Source organism: Nelumbo nucifera, chromosome 2, assembly GCF_055504915.1.
Source record: "Nelumbo nucifera cultivar China Antique chromosome 2, China Antique-T2T, whole genome shotgun sequence".
Taxonomy (NCBI): domain Eukaryota; kingdom Viridiplantae; phylum Streptophyta; class Magnoliopsida; order Proteales; family Nelumbonaceae; genus Nelumbo; species Nelumbo nucifera.
Window position 1 is genome coordinate 40,528,024 of NC_142650.1, and position 18,854 is coordinate 40,546,877.

Here is an 18,854-nt window from a genome sequence, read left to right on the forward strand (position 1 = left end):
TTGATAGAAAAACACCTGGTCACAGGCCCAGAACGAAATACTATTCATAAAAAAATATCAATGTTAAAGTAATGTGGCCACAACCCCAGAGCACTGATACATAGAACGGGTGAAAAGCGGTAATAAGAACATACAGATTTTGCCCCATTCTAATGCTTTTTACCATATAACAGATGAAAGTGCATTCAGAAATTATATCCAACTTAAAAAAAAATATTATATCCAACAAAAAGACTGGGTAAAGTTTGCCCCCACGATCGCAGACCTGAGCAGAAAATACAGTCCATAGCAATACCATAGGCTGCTGTCACCTTACAGTTAACATGAATACCCCTGAAATGATTATCACCATAGTTGCAGAAGGCTTTTTAACTTGGAATAATATGATCAATTGGATGAGCTTCTTGGAACATTAGAATGACTTATAAACACATCTGCACAAATTGTCAGCTCCACATCCACCTACGTTTGCAGTTTCTTGCACTTGTTAAGCCTTAATGGATACCATGAGAGCTTTGATCGCTATAATGTACTAGAGCTTTTGTTGGCCCTATCTCTGACCATGGTCTTAACAAAGAGCTCCCCCGCCCTGTATGATGACCGAACCTAGAAAAATGAAACCATCAGACAAAGATGCAGTAGTCTGTTTTCTTTTTCTTTTGGGTTTTGTTTGTTTGTGTATTGGGAGGGGATCATAATGGTATACACAAAATGGGGTTACTATTGGACCATGTGGCCTATGGCCCTTGATGTGTGAAGCCTTCGCTTGTTCGGACAAACTATGATCACTGATAAAACAAAAATGGATGATAGTTTACGTTGCATGTTTGCACAACACTACCACGTTTTCTTTGTTACTATGCTACTATTTTTCTTTATTAAACAATGGGTTTTCTTGCAAGGTTCCCTTGGCCACAAGTCTATCCAATGTCTAAATGTTTAGTACACAACACAGTCCGGTGATTGAGCAGAACTGGGTCATCCTCACCAATGTCTTATCCTGTTGGGAGCTCAACAAGAGTGAATATTGTCATGAAACTTGCGACCTATTCAAAAGAGCAGAAAAATAGAAGAAAGAGATCCAAGGGCAAAAGAGGGGAGGAAAAAATATAGAAAGAAGAGTGCGGCAAGAAAACATATCATCACCGGTGTTCAACTAATATTATACTATGAAGCACAAAACAATAAATAAAATAAAACTAACATTTATACTAAACAGTCTAAAACAGGAGTACAACTCAAATGGCAAGACTATCCCTCCTAAGCAATTAGAGTAAATGCACAGAACTGCTCTACTGCCTACTCTATTACATCATATTATACTTCTCCAGCTTGTTATAAATGTAACCTATTCTACCTTGACTCAAGATTTTAATAAATATATCTGCTAGTTAATATTCAGACTTGACATAAGGTGTAGATATGTCACCATTCATAAGCTTCTCTCTCACAATGTGCTAGGCTACTTCAATGTGTTTCATTCTCTTATGAAACAAAGGTGAAAAACATGGGAACCAGATCTTTAGCAGATAAGAAAACAGAGAGAAAAGAGGAGACAGGAGAGAAAAGATGAGAAGTGAGAAGAATCTCCAATAGAGTGGCTGGCGGTGTTCCGCTCTTATTTTATTAGGGTGGCATAATAAAACATGAAATTACTAATATACCCCTGCACCTATAAAAAGTGCATACATGAATACATTTCAACACTCGCCCTCAAGTTGGGTCATAGATGTCAATCATTCCCAACTTGTTACATAATTTGATATGGCACAAGGATCTTTTTTTTTTTGATCAATAACACTTTCATTAATTCATCAGTAGAAAATTTACAAGTGGAAGACAAACACACTTATCTTCCAAGAGTCACAAAGAACTTCAAGAAATGAGAAAAGAAAATACAAAGATACAAAGACACCAACGTTACAGCTTAGCCCAAAACAAAGAATCCCTTTCTGCCCCTTGTTTTGCTAAACCGTCAGTTAGGGAATTAGCTGATCTTTTAATCCAACATGTCTTAACTTCCATCTCCCGCACCAGCCATTTGAATTTCCTCTTCTCATTATTATACTTCCATAAATCATTTTGATCTTTAGTCAGCCACCCTATCACCACCTCTGAATCCTCTTCAATTATAAGTTTCTTGATGTTCAATTCCTTAGCTTTCCGGGCTCCTTCCATAACTGCACATATCTCAGCTCTAAGGGAGTCACCCACTCCAATTGGGCCTGAGAACATAGCAGAGATGACCCCATTTTCATCTCTAAAAACACCCCCGATCCCCGACTGTCCCGAGTTTCCCCTACTGCATCCATCAAAGTTTAATTTCAAGAATCCACTAGGTGGGGGGGGGGGGTCCAAGCCACACTCATTACTGACTTGGTCTGCGTGCAGTTTGCAATTTCACCCCACTTCCTCAACATGTCATCCATAGTGTACTCTGTGAATATTTCCAAAGATTTCAGCCACTGTACTGCCCTAAAATGTATGATAGCCCTCAGATCTGCTGTTCCTCTCTGAGTTTCTGAGAAAATCCTAGAGTTTCTTTCTTCCCACAGTGTCCAACATACTGCAGCCCTTAGTCCTCTCCACATTGTCCTTCCCCTTTTTAACCGCCACCTGAAAAAGGAAGGTGAGAAAAGGCCCTGCATGTCTGATGGGGGATTCTAGCTGCATCCAAATAAGGAGAAAGCCCAATCCCACAATGACCTCGCGAAGTGGCAAGACACCATTAGGTGAAAACCAGTCTCCCCATCTGCTTTACACAGAACACACCACTGAGGTGACAAGCAAGTATTGGGTCTCTTCTTTTGGAGTAGATCACCGGTGTTGATTCTTTCCAGATAGGCTTCCCAACAAAAACTACCAACCCTAGGAGGTATAGCTCTGCACCAAACCTCACCAACAGGGAAAGGGGGAAAGGTAGGACTGGTGGGCTGACTTAAGAGTTTTGAAGAACGAAGCACAAGAGAAAATGCCATTGGGGGTAGGTGTCCAAATTCTAGAATCCGCCCTAGTGGGGTCTAAGACAACATATCAAGAAGTGCAAGAAGGCTCGAAATACAGTCGAAGTCTGAGTCCCTCAAATCCCTTCTTAGACCCAAGTTCCACCCAATCCCAGAAGTGGAAGAGGACGGGGTGGTGAAAGACGAGATCGACTCATTTTTCAAATCAGAAAGAGCATACAAAGACGGAAATTGATCCTTTAGAGGGGCGTTCCCCACCCAGGTTTGTTCCCAAAATTTTATGGAGTTACCGGAATTCAAGTCATACCTGATATTAGGAATGAAAATTGGTAGCAGGTCATGAATGGCTTTCCAAGGAGAATTGTTTGTGATCCTAGCTCTGATTCCAGCGTCCCATCCATTGTGCTCCAACCCATGAATACTTGCCACTATTCTAGCCCATAGCTTCTCCTTCTCCATAGGAAACCTCCACAACCACTTCCCCAGTAGAGTCATATTCCTTCTCCTAATACTCCCAAGCCCCAAACCACCACACGACTTACTCCTACACACTATCTCCCAGCTAACTCTATGATCCCTCTTCTCTTCTCCCAGCTCCCACAGGAAATCTCTCATTATCTTCTCTAATCTGTTAGCAATCTTCACTGGAATTTTAAACACCGACATGAAAAAGATGGGTAAGTTAGCAAGCGTGGCCTTAATTAGTGTAATTCTCCCACCAAGAGAGAGGTAATTCTTTTTCCTGGATACCAATCTTTTTTCAAACCTTTCCATCACCGGGTTCCAGAAACTCTCTCTCTTGGGATTATCACCTAATGGTAATCCTAAGTAGTTCAGAGGCCACCCCGAAACTTCACACCCCAGCACTTCAGCACTCTCCCTCCTCCAAATTCACCCCCACTACACAGCTTTTCCCAAGGTTAACCTTTAAATTGGACATTTTCTCAAACAGTTGTATCATCGACTTTAAGTTCCTGATAAACCTCACATTACCACCTTCACAAAACAGAATCGTGTCATCAGCAAACTGTAAGTGAGTGAGGGGGGTTTCCACCCTCCCAACCCTCCAGCCTCTAATGAGCCCCCTAGAATCTTCTCTGTGAATCAGTTTCCCCAAAACCTCCGCAATTAAAATGAACAAGAAAGGAGAAAGGGGGTCTCCTTGTCTTATACCCCTACTGGCTGGAAAGAAATCTACCACTGTCCCATTCACTAGCACTGAATAATGACAATTCCGGACACAACCCATGATCCACTTACACCATCTAGCCCCAAACCCGAATTTAGTTAAAACTTTCCTCAAGAACTCCCAGTCCACCAAGTCATAAGCCTTTTCCAGGTCCAGCTTACAGACCACTCCCTTCTTCTTATCCCTCTTAAAGTTCTCCACACTCTCATTAGCAATTAAAATCTGGTTTGTAATTTGTGTTCCACTCACAAAAACTCCTTGATAGTGTGCATTGATATCTGGCAGTACCTTCTTCAGCCTCAAAGACAACACTTTTGCAATGATCTTATACAAGCTATTAACCAAGCCTATTGGCCTAAAATCCTTCGGGTGGGATGCATCTTTCTTTTTTGGAATTAAGGCTATAAATGTAGAGTTCACACCCGGATTGACAATTCCTCTCCTGAAAAACTCCTCAAACACCCGCAAGAGATCATCTTTCAAGATATCCCAACAATCCTGATAAAAAGCCATTGTAAACCCATCCGGCCCTGGAGCTTTTGTTTTATCCATATAAAACACAGCCTCCTTGATCTCTTCTATATTAAAGCTTATTTCTATCCTTCTCCTGTTCTCCACCCCTACATCTGGCCAATCCAAACCTTCTACCCACACCCTTCTACTCACAGGCCTTCTTAGAATAGATTTGAAGTGCTCCACACAGGCCCTGGCAATCTCCTCTTGCTGTACTAACTCAACTCCATCTACTACCAATTTGGAGATAAAGTTCTTCTTTCTCCTGCCATCTGCTAGAGAGTGGAAATACCTAGTGTTTCTATCTCCCTCTTGCACCCATTTACACCGAGATTTTTGCCTCCAGCTAATTTTCTCCTTATGCAGGCAGTCCTCTAACTGTCTTCTCAATTCTCTCCTGAGGTCATTGTCTTCCTCTCCAAATTCTCCCCTTTCCTCTTTAAAGTCAAGTCTTTCAATCTTCTTCATCAAGTCTCCCTTTCTTTCTTCTGTCCTCCCGAACTCCATCAAATTCAACTCCTTGATTCTTGCTTTCAAGAATTGTAGTTTCTTATGGAATCTCATCCCCTCCCACTCCACCAACGGGTTACACTCATGCCACCACTCCCTCACTTTGTTAGGAAACCCTGGATGAAGTAACCACATATTTTCAAATCTAAAGGGGGTAGGACCTCCACACCTTCTTTCCTCCTTACATAACACTATGGAACAGTGATCCGAGGTCACCCTTGGGAGAGCTCTAGCATCCAAGGTTCCCCAATGTTCTTCCCAATCCAAAGAGAACAGGAATCTATCCAGCTTAGAGCAAATGGGTCTATATTGGAGATTTGACCATGTAAATGCCTTATGTGCTAGGGGAATCTCTTTAAGCTCAAAGGCATCCACAAAACTGTTAAACTTCCTCATGCTTTTTGTCACCCTCTGGTTAACCTTGTTGGACTCTTCCGAGAATCTAATCACATTGAAATCCCCACCCATGCACCAAGGCCCATCCCACAACCCTCTAACATCAGCCAGTTCCTCCCACAACTCCTTTCTCTCTCTGTAGTCATTCGGTCCGTAAACATTTGTGAGCACCCACATATAATCATCCTCTTGCTGCTTAAACTTCATGGAAACTGAGTACTTTCCGATCAACTCCTCCAGACCTTCAACCACATCCCTCTTCCACATTATTACAATCCCCCCGTAAGCACCCCACGATGGAGCCGCCACCCAGCTAATCCCCCTGGCTTTCCATACACTCCTTGCCCATTTGTCATTAAACTCCATTCTCTTAGACTCTTGCAGCAGCACAATGTCTGGGTCATACTGTCTTATTACCTCTTTTATTGTTGTTCTCTTCGCACTCCCAATTCCCCTCACATTCCAACTAAGAATCTTCATTCCGCTTCTTTTTGCAAACCCCTTGCGACTTACTCACTACTTTCCCCCTTTCCTTCTATCTCCTTTAAACTCGAGCTTCTTGTCTCCTTCTACATCTCTCTTTAATCTCTCTACTTCACTCAACCTCCTCTTCTTTGTTATGATCTGCATCTTCCTCTTCTGTAAACTTTCTTTCAACTCGTTCAAATCTTCCAGCCTACAGCCCAGCTTCCCTACAAATTCTGCTATCGTGTCTTCTCTCCCCGATTCCACCACCCCTACCCTTCCTATAGAATCCCCTTCATCTCTGTCCACCTACCTTTCCTTCCTCTCCTCTAGTCCCACCTCAGTTCTTTCCTCTCCAACCTTCCTCCCCTTAATGTTACCTCCCTCCTTCCCTGCTTTCTCCCCGTAATCCTCTCCATCTCTACCCTCATTCCTTTCCCTCCTCTCCACTAACCCCTCCTCTCTTCCTTCCTCCCCTTCCCTCCTCCAAATCAGCTTCCCTTCCACATCCTTAAACACTCTTTCAATGATTTCCCACACTTTTCCACTCCTATACCTTTCTTCCCGCACCTTCCCACAATCCTTCCTTCCCCTCTCCCCCTCTCCCCCTCTCCCCCTCCTCAAAGAACCCGCCTACTAGCTCGGCTGCATATTCATGGGCTACAGGACATAGTACAGGAACGGAATCTGGAACCAAAGACACATGAGACACATTAGTAGCACAAACCGAAATCACATGGTTACCTGGGACTGATGGACAAGCTAGAATAAGACTGCTCCCGGCCTCCTTCTCTTGTTTCGGAGGTTGGTAAACAATTATCTTCCTGAGTTGGTTGGGAAGTACTTCTGCCCTTTGGTCAACCTGGTGATCTTTCCACTCTACCCCTAGGTCACCCCTAGATGGCGTATTCCTGCTCTGCTTCCGGTTCTCCCGATTTTCCCCTTCTGATAAACCTTGCGCACTCTGTGGTCTTGGGAGTGAGATAAGCCGATTGCAGTCTTCACCCTGGAATAATCTTGCAGTATTCCACCCTTCCATATCACCTCCATCACAGCTGCCTTCATCATTTACACTGTCCACGCTAGAGCCATCAATAGAAAGGTCCTCCGATTCATCATCGCCTTCACCGCACTACACCCATCCTTCAAACTTCTCTTTCTTCTCTTTAGTTCTTCCCCTAGTGAAACTTGGCTTCGGCCTCTCTGAGAAGCCTCGCACGGAGCTAAGCTCCTTCAAACTTCGTCGGGAGACCCACTGTAACGCCCTCTTCTTTTCTGGTTTCCGGCGCTGCGCGCATTCCTCCTTTTGGCTCGTGGCTGGGGACGATGATAGACCGTAACCGATGTCTATCATAGTCGAAACCCCAGTCACGTGTTTCATTAAAGGCTCACGTGCCTTTTTAACAAGCTGGGTTGGGCCCACTGACCTGTTTGGGCCTTTAAAAATACCATTAGCAGCCCACATGGGCTTTTGCTTTGGCCCATTCTTAAACACCCGCGAGCTCACATGACTTTTAAGGTCACGCACATCCAACCCCGGCCCCGGTTTGGTTTTAATAGGTCTATATTCGGTTCTTCCTTGGACCAACCCCTTTTCCTTGTTCAAAAAAGTCTTGGCGCCGGTTACAACCTGTGCAAAGGACCTACCACCCTCCAGACTGTTCACTGCTTCCACACGCGAAAATCCCACCCCCTGCCTGCTACCCTTTTGTTTCTCCAGCAAATGTTTTTCCATTTTAGTGAAAGTGCTTTTCTTGTTTGAATCCTCCAACCCTTTCTTGCCACGCAGCTCTTCTTCAACCTTCTCATCTCCCTCCCTACGAGCCTCTTTCCAGAGCATCGATTCAGTGGATGAAGCCAGCCACACTGAGTAGCAATGCCCTTCGACTAGCACCTCTATCTTCCGAGGAATCTCCTCATGTTTTACTCCATTCAATAAAATGGAAGCTGAACGAAGGTCTCCCCAAAAGGCACCTCCTAGTGATCCTCCACACATCAAAGCAATGGCTTCAGCAGTTTCTTGCTTCCACAGGTGAAAGGGAAGACCTAAAAGACGCACCAACACTCCATCTTCAACAAAGAAATCTTTGGAGTTTGATCCCGGACACCATCTTGATACTGTGAAATTTCCAAGTTTAGCTTGGATATTTAAAGCCTCAACTTCTACTCTGTTCTCAAGCAGATCCAGCAAAGCCTTGTCCTTCTCAAAAGGTGTTAAAATAAATGTGCTCTTCAACTTTAAACTTGCTGTTAACAGATCTGCAACTTTCCCCCAGTCAAGAATGGGAGCTGAAGCTTTAACTATCAGTTTACTTTCCCAATCACCTCTCTGTATGTTTACTCCCATTCTGTATTTACCTGCCCCAGCTATCACTAAAAGAGTCTCTTGCTTAATATTGTTCACCATACTACTAGAACTGCTTATCTTCCTTTTTACTATTGCTTCTCTTTTAACACTCAGGCGTTTCAGCAGTTCACATAAGGCGCCATGAACTGCCTTCCAGCCCTGATTCTTCCTTCCTTCTGGAAAGCAGATCATCTGCTTTCTACCCTTGCCACAAAATTCTGTCAAGGAGATAAAATAACCTTTAAGGTTTCTCTTACACTCTACAACAACCCTTCTTCCATTTTCTGAGAGAAGCTGTTTCCAACTATTTTGCTTGCCTTTGTTACTTGCACCTTCCACAAACTCCTTGAGCTCTTCAATTACCCCCACCCCTTCTAACAGCACCATCCCTCTCTTTGCTTCCCTGATTTTCAAGCTCAGCTGACCATTTAATCTCAGTTCCTCAAATAGGAGCTCCTTAGATTCAATCTTCAAAGCTTTTTTCCAACGGCCTACCTCCACAAATTCTCCCATCTCAGTTCCTCACCCTCTCACCCTCTCACCAGCTCAGACAATGGCAACAGATCCTCCCCATGCTTTCAGACAATGGCAAAACTATCACCTCTCACCCTCTCACCATCTCAGACAATGGCAACAGACGAAAACACATGGCACAAGGAATTTACACCCTTAGTAAATGCATCAATTCAGTTGATCCCTGGAGTTTGTACAAGTAATACACACTTCTCCCCTTTCAATCTTCTATAGAAATGCTTGTCAACCTTTATGTGCATGCTCTGATCATGCAAGAGAGGATTTGCAGCTACTCTATAAACTTGTGTCAATCCCTTTGTCACCAATCTAGCTTGTATCTTTCCACCGAGTCATTAGCCTTATGCTTAACAGTTAAAAACCATATGCACCCAACTGGCTCCTTCCCCTCAAAAAGATCAACTAACTCCCATATATTATTCTTATGTAGGGATAAAATTTCCTCCCTCATAGAATTTGTTCGTTCAGGAGAAACCAGGGCTTATGTTACGTTCTTAGGGATGGAAACATGTGAAATAGCTATTAGGAAAGAACGGAATAAGATAGATGATTACATGAGGTAAAATGGGCAATGAGGTGTTTAGTAGTACACAAACACCCTTATGGTTATAGATGACAATGGGAACATTTAACCTCTTCTTTAGATTTTATTATATAATCATACCTTAAGGATTCTGAGCATAGTCTCTGTTCATTCAATGCCTTGGAAGCTTTGATGGTCCCAGTAGCAACAAGAGCAATTACGAGCAAAAACCTAAAGAGGAAAAGAATAAGGAATGGGAAGAGGGAGCTGAACCTGTTGTACCTGCATATCTAAGATAACATTCCCCCCTTGAGGAGAGACATGGAAGAAGGGGTGACTCTCAAAGAAACAACATCCATGGAAATCAAGTACTGCTAGGACTTAGAGTCAAAACAGTTATATCCCTTCTGTAAGGAAGGATACCCAAAAAACACTTAAGGGATAGACCTAGCATCAAGCTTACCAAGAGATGGACAAAGGTTATGGACAAAAAACAACATTCAAAGATACATAAAGGAATAGAGAACAAGATAGACTGAGGGAAAAACCACTAATGTGGGACTCGTTAATGTAGAACCTGGGAAGGCATCCTATTGATCAGATAGGTAGCAGTTAGCATAGCATCCAACTAGAACCTCTTTGGGATATCAATATAAAGTAAAAGAGTATGAGAATTTTTCAAGATGGCAATGCTTTCGTTCCATAATACCATTTTTTTTGTGGTGTACAAGGTCTAAAATATCGACACAGACCGATATGCTGGTAGGGGCATATCTGCCTGTATTGAAGCACACTCTCCTTTTTTTTCTTTGAAACTGGTTCAGAGGGATTGGTCTAAGGCTGGTCTACCCCCTGAACCAGGTCACACCCCAATACGACCCCCGTAGGGGCGTATCGTTAAGCCAACAACACGATACACCCGATATGGGATGTATCGTATCGAAATTTTGAACCTTGGTGGTGTATTTGGGCATGAACTTCTATAAATGGAACTGCAAGATGCAAAAAAACTTCTTCAAATATTCTTTGGCACTATCTGATTGAAATATTTTTATCTCAACATTAAATTGTGTAAAAACCATGAGATAAAAATCCCGAATAACTTTAGGAACTTCCTCTCTAGATTTTTTTTTTTTGGATAAATCTTCTTCCTCTCTAGATAAAAGTGGATAAATCCACATGTACCAAGAGTAGTCATCAATAGAGCTAATAAAATACCAATATCCCCCTTTAGCTACAATAGAAGCAAGGCCCCATACATTAGAATAAACAATTTGGAAAGGAGAAGATGCTCTTTTACTATTTTGTGAAATTGGTTCTAAAGTGCTTACTAAATTGACAAGTAAGCAAGCCTCAATACATCAAAGTAAACAATTTAGAAAAGAGAAGATGCTCTTTTATTATTTTGTGAAAAAATTGGTTCTATAATGCTTGCTCAATTGACAAATCTGACAATAAAGAAATGACACACTAATAGCCTTAAACAATTATGGAAATAAAACTCCCAATGACTTAGGACAAATGACTGAGATAATGATGATGCCAAACAAAACATTATCTTTGTTAGAAGGAAGAGAGACAGGTCCTTGACCAGCAATGGTAGAGAAAAGAACCATCAAACAATCTGACCTTATCTTTACTAGATAACTATAGGAGGAAAACAAGTGGAGCTTACCAGTCATACGAGTTGAGAGACCCCCAAGTTAATAATCCAAGGGGGCTTAGTAAGAACTGATGACCAAGGATCAAAGTATTGGTATCGAATATAATATCAGATAACTCGGATATGTATACAGATACGGATACATTTTGGAAATGCATGGATATGGACAAAAATTATGGAAACGCTTGTATATATTAGGGAAATGCATACAAATTCCATAAATATATTAGTTGTCAATCTCACTTGTATAAATTCAAAATAAAGCAGAGAGAAAGAGAGATGGAAGAAGATAGAAGAGAGAAAGTGTAGAAGAAGACGGAAGAGAAAGGAAGAAAGGTAAGAAGAGAGCCAACCGAACCTCTCTCTAGTTCCCCATAATGATCTTTTATTCTTTGATTGTAATGTAAATACAATTACATGAATACCCTTAGTAGGGCGGCCAGCACTAAAAGCAGTACTTTTATTTGTATAAATTTCTTAAGATTAAAAATCATTTTTTGATATAAATGTTCATTTGATAGATCATTTATTCTAATAGTTTATGAAATATTAACTTTGAATACTTATAAAAAAAATACCAACTTTGAATATTATTCTTTTCAATTTGTAGTTGGAGTTGTTGAATATAAGTGTATGTTATTTATTTGGATTGCATGTGGACATTAAAGTTAATTTATTACATTCATTATCATAAAATGAAAGGTGCAAAGTGGTTAGGGACGAATTTAAGTCTTGGGCGCTGGGTGACTTGGGTTCAAATCACACCGGTGCCTCTTTTTTTTTCATTATGGAGTAAAAAATGCTTGTTGTCTGATACACCTCTGTATAGGTTCATACACCGCATCAGCCGATACTGTATGATACGTACTGATATGATGGCATATCAGACCGATACGCATGACTAGAAGGATACACCTCTAGTTGTAGTGTATCCCATATTGGTGTTTTCCGATACTGATACGATACACCCCATATCGAGAATATCGTATCGATATTTTAAACCTTGCTGATGACACATAAAAAGCAGCCAAGTTACCTGATGTAGTCACAAATGATGTGGATGGAGTGATAGACGTCTCCTAATGTAGCACCCTACATACTACTCAAGATGTTCCTTTAGAACAAAGAGGCAGACCCAAATAAGTGGAAGGTAGTTTTCCCACCTGGCAACCTAACCAGTTGGTCAACCCTATTCTCTTGCCCCACCATCATTAGCTCACTTTTGCTTAGATTAATTCTCAAGCCAAAAATCACATAAAGCCATCTTAATATATACTCCACATAAGTTACATTATCAACTGTAGTGTTGCAAAAGAAAAGAAAAGTGTCATCCGGAAACTAAAGGATAGGGATCTATTCCAAGTTTTAAACCAGCCTTAAAACCTTGAATTAGTGTTTTAAAAGGCGTGAGAGGTGTACGCCTTGAGGCGCGCCTCCAAGCAAGGCGCTCCCAAAACGCCCTGTGGTGTATGCCAGAGGCACAGACACCTCTGAGGAGTACGCCTCAGGTGCAAGAGGTGTAAGCCTCATGCGTTTTTTTCATGAGGCATGCTAGAGGCGTATGCCTCATGCACATCTTATATAAATAGACAGAAAAAAAAAAAAAAAGAAAAAAGAAAAGAAAAGGAAATGGAAAGGAAAGAAAAGAAAAAGAAAGAGAAGAAAAAAAGAGAAAGAAAAGGAAAGGGAAGGGAAGAAAAGATAAGGGGAAAAAAAGTGGTTTGCCCCCTGCCCCTTCGGCTGGGGGGATTCGCCCCCCAGACCCCCCCCCCCCCCCCCCCCCCGCCTCCTTTTCGATGCATCCCAATTTGTTTTTTTGAGTTAGGAGGGTCTTGTCACACCCCTTTCAACTAATGTTGTGCATCTTTATTCTTCTTAATATAAAAGATTTTTATTAAAAATAAAGAAAAAATGAGATCCCTCATTCCTCTTCATCCTCCTCCTAACCCCCCTCCTCTTAAGGAGGCGCGTAAGCCTCCTTGTGTTCGGGAGGCTTACGCCTCTTGCGTTCTAAACTATGCCTCAAGCCTCTAGGTAGTGGAACGCCTCGCGTCACACCTTCGTGTTTTAAAACATTGCCTTGAATAAAGCCCCCCCTTCTACTATTCTATAAGTCATTTTGCTAAGTGCTTCCATCACACAATTGAAGAGGAAAGGAGAGAGTGGGTCTTCGTGCCTTAAAACTCTTCAGCTTTTGAATCTTCCATATGACAAATCATTGACTAAAATTGAGAATGGAGTTGAAATGCATACCCTGACTCAGTTCCTCCACTTTGATGGGAAATTCATTTTTGAAGCCCCCCCTTCTACTATTCTATAAGTCATTTTGCTAAGTGCTTCCATCACACAATTGAAGAGGAAAGGAGAGAGTGGGTCTTCGTGCCTTAAAACTCTTCAGCTTTTGAATCTTCCATATGACAAATCATTGACTAAAATTGAGAATGGAGTTGAAATGCATACCCTGACTCAGTTCCTCCACTTTGATGGAAAATTCATTTTTGACCAAATATGGTCTACTAAGCTCCAATTAACATGATCATATGCTTTCTCTAAGTCAGTCTTAAAAAGGACTCCATCCCCTCGTTCCCTTTGTCTAGAGTCAATTAATTTATTAGCAATAAGAACCCATCTAAAATTTGTCTTCCTTTTACAAAAGCACCTTGAGAAGATGAAATAATTTTGTCCATAACTTTCCTCATTCTTGAAGCCAAAACCTTGGAGAGGATTTTATAGACACTACCTATTAGGCTTATGGGTATAATCCTTTATATTCCCCTTCTCTTTTCAGGTGGCGGATAAAAAGGGGAAGGACAATGTGGAGAGGACTAAGGGCTGCAGTATGTTGGACACTTTGGGAAGAAAGAAACTCCAGGATATTCTCAAAAGCTCAGAGAGGAGCAGCAGATCTGAGGGCTATCATTCATATTAGGGCGGTACAATGGCTGAAATCTTTGGAGCTTTTCACAGATTTCACTGTGGATGACATGTTGAGGAAGTGGGGTGAAATTGCAAGTTGCACACAGACTAAATCAGTAATGAGTGTGGCTTGGACCCCTCCACCTAGTGGATTCGTGAAACTAAACTTTGATGGGTGTAGCATGGGAAATCCGGGACAATCAGGGATTGGGGGTGTTTTTAGGGATGAAAATGGGGTCATTTCTGCCATGTTCTCAGGCCCAATTGGAGTGGGTGACTCCCTTAGAGCTGAGATCTTTGCAGTTATGGAAGGAGTCCAGAAAGCTAAGGAATTGAACATCAGGAAACTCTTTATTGAAGAGGATTCAGAGGTGGTGATAGGGTGGCTGATTAAAGATCACAATGGCTTATGGAAGTACAATAATGAGAGGAGGAAATTCAAGTGGCTGGTGCAGGAGATGGAAGTTAAGATACGTTGGGTTAAAAGATCGGCTAATTCCATAGCTGACGGTTTAGCTAAACAAGGGGCAGAAAGGGATTCACTATTTTGGGCTAAGTTGTAACTATAGTGTGTTTTCTTTCTTTTTTTCCTTTTCTTGAGGTTCTTTGTTGTTCTTGGAAGATAAGTGTGTTTGTCTTCCTAATGTAATTCTTCTATTGATGAGTTAATGAAAGTGTTATTGATAAAAAAAAAAGGTATAATCCTTTATATCACAGGCATAGTCTTTCTTGGGGACCAAGGTAATAAAGGTGGAGTCATGGTTTAAAATGTCCACAAATTTCCTTATATTTCCACTACATATTTCCATTTCCATGGGTACCACACAAAATATTATTAGAATCGACATATTCCCCAATGAAAGCCATTGGTGCTATATGGATCTCAAGAGATATTATAACATAAGTTGGTAACAATATTTTAGATATGTAGAATAACAGTTTTATTGTCCACCAAATGCACATGATTCCCACTTTAAGCCAGCTAAAAGTTCTTTTCAAACATGAAGTCAAATCTTAGTTTTTTTTTGTATAATAAATTATTTGAGTGATCTATGCACTTTCTATGAATTTAAAGTTTGCTTGAACTCCTCTGTCATGTAGTTTTGATGATTTCAAATAAGATGATAGTTTAGACGGATCTAGCATGCATCTTTTATCATCACATGAAATAGCATTCAACACTTTTGCATATTTCACAATGTTTCCTCATGTCTAAGATTTTTACAATATTTCCATAGGACGCTTCCAATATTTCCAACATGTTTCCGGTATTTGGATGACCATTATTTCCACCAACATTTTAAACCTAGGATGGAGTAAAGGCACCTCTAATGCTACTTTTGAGTGAAACCCATCAAACACCTTAAATTGATCCTTTTTAAGGAAATTCCAACCTGCTTTGAAAATTTGCATTGTGAAACCATCGGGTCTGGTGCTTTATCTCCCTCTATCTGCTTTACTGCTTCCCATACTTCTCTGAAAATGGTTTAACCAACTCTACCTCTCCCTCATTAGAGATGATATTTAGGTGCAGCCCATTCAACTAAGGTCTAAACTTCCATCTCTTCTTGAAGAGGTTTGAGTAATAGTCCACAATTTCTTCTTTAATTCTTCCAACTTCATACACCATCTTGTCATTAACTTTTAGGCATCTTATGCTGTTCTCTTCTCCTTTCCTAAGGAGAAACTCCACAAAAAATTCTTCAAAAGATTTTCCCTAACAAAATTGCATCTTATTTTCAAAACTTCAATTTGGTGTGCTTCCATGAATTTTCATTATCATCATTTCTACATTTCCCTTTTCTTTCTTAAATTCATTCACCTTCCTATCTTTTAATGTTCAATTTTCTGATAATTATGGTCATACTCGAGTCAAGTGATTCAACTTTCAAGTGAGTCCACCATACCCAATATTAGGCTTAAATATCAATTTTTTTTTTATTTTCTTAATTCAAAATAATTTCCTACTATAGTTATCAAAAAAAAAAAGTTTCTTACTCAATGCTCCTTTCTCTTTTGATGCAAACACAAAAACAAGGAAAATTTCATGAATAAAGATATCAATTTTCACCAATTTCTTATCAAGTGACAATTTTGTAATTTTTATTGATTTGAATTTTGTTTTTTTTTCAAATTTATTCTTCAGCTTATTAGTGTCTTACAGATTAGGCTAATCATCCTAAAAGGTCAGAATGGTTTAAAGAGTCTAACTGAAGGGTTGTTAGCTGAAACCATGTACGTTGTTTTCTCAATCTATTTTTCAATAGTAAATGTTTATTGAATTATTGAGCTATTACTTATTAGATAGGTTATTGAGTTATCTATCTAATAAGACCAAGATCTTCTAAAACCGACACATTTAAGGGAGTTACTGCCATTTTAACTACAAAGTGTAAGTTTTTAATGAGATTAGTTGTTTGAGGTCGATCTTGTAGTTGTTTTAGTTTGTTTAGTTGTAGTAGAATTATTACGTATTATTAGGAAAAATCTAAATCCTTGTTTGAGTGTTCTTATTGGTATGGTTTTTCTTTAATCCTAAGCAATCAGGAGTTGTATCTATTAGACAATGAATGCCCTTAGCTCCAATCAGATTGATGTACGTAAACATTTATTTGTAAATGAATAAAGTACATTATTGTTTCATGTTAATATTGGTATGTTTCTGTGTATTACCCCTTAAACTGGACAATTAAGAGACTCATGTTAGTTTAGAATGTTCTCAACCATTGGATAGACTTGGGGAATTTATCCTGACAAGGCTGACATTGGTGTGCTGCCAAGGAGTTGGAGCAGCTTGTCTCAACTACTAGGGTTAGACCCCAAGCACAGCCAGTGGGTGTTTATTAGAAACACTGAGCCCAGACCAATTTCCAGTTATGCCTTGGACCTTGGAGATAGATAGGCAAAACTACACATAACCCCAGATTTAATTATGGTATTGCACTAGGTGTTGGACTGGGTTGTCTTTGATATGCCAACCAGTGAAATCCATTAAGGGTCAAATACCTGGGTATGTTGGGGTAGTCTAAGAATTCACCTGAGTGGGTGATCATAGTAATAGGATTGGCACCTTTGTCAGACAAAGTAAATATCAGGGTTTGCACTCTCTCTAATGGAAACCTAAACTACCGGTAGTGGATTTCATCTGTGTTTGAAATTTGGCTTTGCAAAAGTATTTATATGTTATATATACTACTATTTTATGAAAAAAGTTTGCAAAAGGTTTTAATCACGGGATCCATCCGAGTAGAGAGTGTGACACAACACCTTGCAACCAGGGGAGAGGTCCTTCCCTGTCGGGCAGTGTTTTGATCATTATGGGCCGAGAGGTTAAGTATAAGAGACCATTACAGGGTTGATTACTTGATGGGCTTTGTCTTACATGAGTCCATTATCCTTGGGTCTTCATAGGGTGGCTGAATCTAAGGATCATTTAGGTGTAAATGTTGGGCCCAAACTGGACCAATGCTGATTGGGCCAGGGGTTCACTGCCCTGAGCACTGAATTCGGCATAGCCTCTTTCAAAGGTTAGGTCGAACCCATGTGGGCTTGTGTGAGATCATTGTGGGGTCCCACACATTATAATATCAGGCCTAAAGTGGCCATGCAACACCTTGGGTCGCGAGCCTTTGAAGTAAATGGGCCTAAGGCCCAAAATTAATAAGATTAATTAAGCTGTTGTTGTCATGTGCTCTGGGTCGAATCTAGGTTTGGTATTGGGTATGGAGCACCTGTCCTCTTAAGAGGATAAGGTTTATCTCTTAATAGAGTCTAGATCCAAATCAGGTTTGGATAATCTCCTAAATTAGATTAGGAGAGTGCTCCATAATGAGATAAAAGAAGAAGAGGGCAAACAATACCAGAACACCTCTCTCTCTCTTGTTCTCTCTTCTTCTCTTTGTCTGCCAAGAAACCCTAACTCGACCTAGGCTTTCAAGAACTGAATTTTGGTAAGTTTTTCTTCAAGTTTTTGCAAGAAAAATGTTGAGGAAGATCAGGCTCATTTACCTCATTCAATCCAAGCAAGTTGGATAGCAGATTTGCTGCAATCAAGTGCTGTTGAATCGGTTCTCTATACACTGCGCCATTTTTAGTTGGAGAACGGTTTTGGGTCTGATATCGGGCGTGAACTACCACCTTGGGAGCTGCAATTTGTGGTCTCCGTATCAGGTATATTCTCCCTTCCTTTTGGTTTCAAATCTGGTTCAGTTCGATGCAAGAATGATCACCGAGAAATTGGTTCCCGAGAAGGTTCGGATTTTTTTTTTTGAAAGTTTGGCCAGTCATCTTGCATGGCTGGGCCATCCATCTGATGGATTCTAACCCTATTCCAACAGTATCTGGTTATTTTGAGTCTAAACAAGAATGTATAAAGAAGACCCAAACCCTATTGTTTAGTCTCTTGGGGTCATGCTCAATCTAACCTCCCCTAGACCTTTTCGCTTTCCAAACCTATTTTATCTAAAAGATCTTCCCTTTTTCAAATAATTGTTTTTGTCAATCCTCTCTTAACATAGAATGAGATAACACTCTTATTATTTCTAAATGATTAAAAGAATATATTGAATCAAACTCACTTGACCACATCTTTTTTCAGAACTCTAACTCCTAACCCTTCTCTTCTTTCTTGCATACCATATTACCATTTGAAGTCTTTTTTTTTTCTATTTACTACTTTTATTTATATTTGGGTGGTCTGTGTCACTAGAATTCCTTAAGATTAATGGTGACTCATTTTCTTTTCTATCCCTTGTGAGTAGTATTTAAAACTCATAGTACACTTCGATGCACGAAGCAAAAGGTTCATGATACTTGAGTGCCTCGGCACATTTTGAGGA

At 40.4% G+C, this 18,854-nt stretch overlaps 1 protein-coding gene across 2 annotated transcripts in view; it reads right to left on the reverse strand.

Moving 5' to 3' along the window:
- Positions 1-18,854, reverse strand: part of LOC104599201 (Radical SAM superfamily protein) — a 32,892-nt gene continuing 14,038 nt past the window's right edge. For both annotated transcript variants that reach the window (XM_010261641.3, XM_010261642.3), the window contains exon 8: positions 1-606. In XM_010261641.3, the coding sequence (XP_010259943.1) occupies positions 523-606 (84 nt within the window). In that variant the 3' untranslated portion in view covers positions 1-522. The remainder of the gene's footprint in view (positions 607-18,854) is intronic.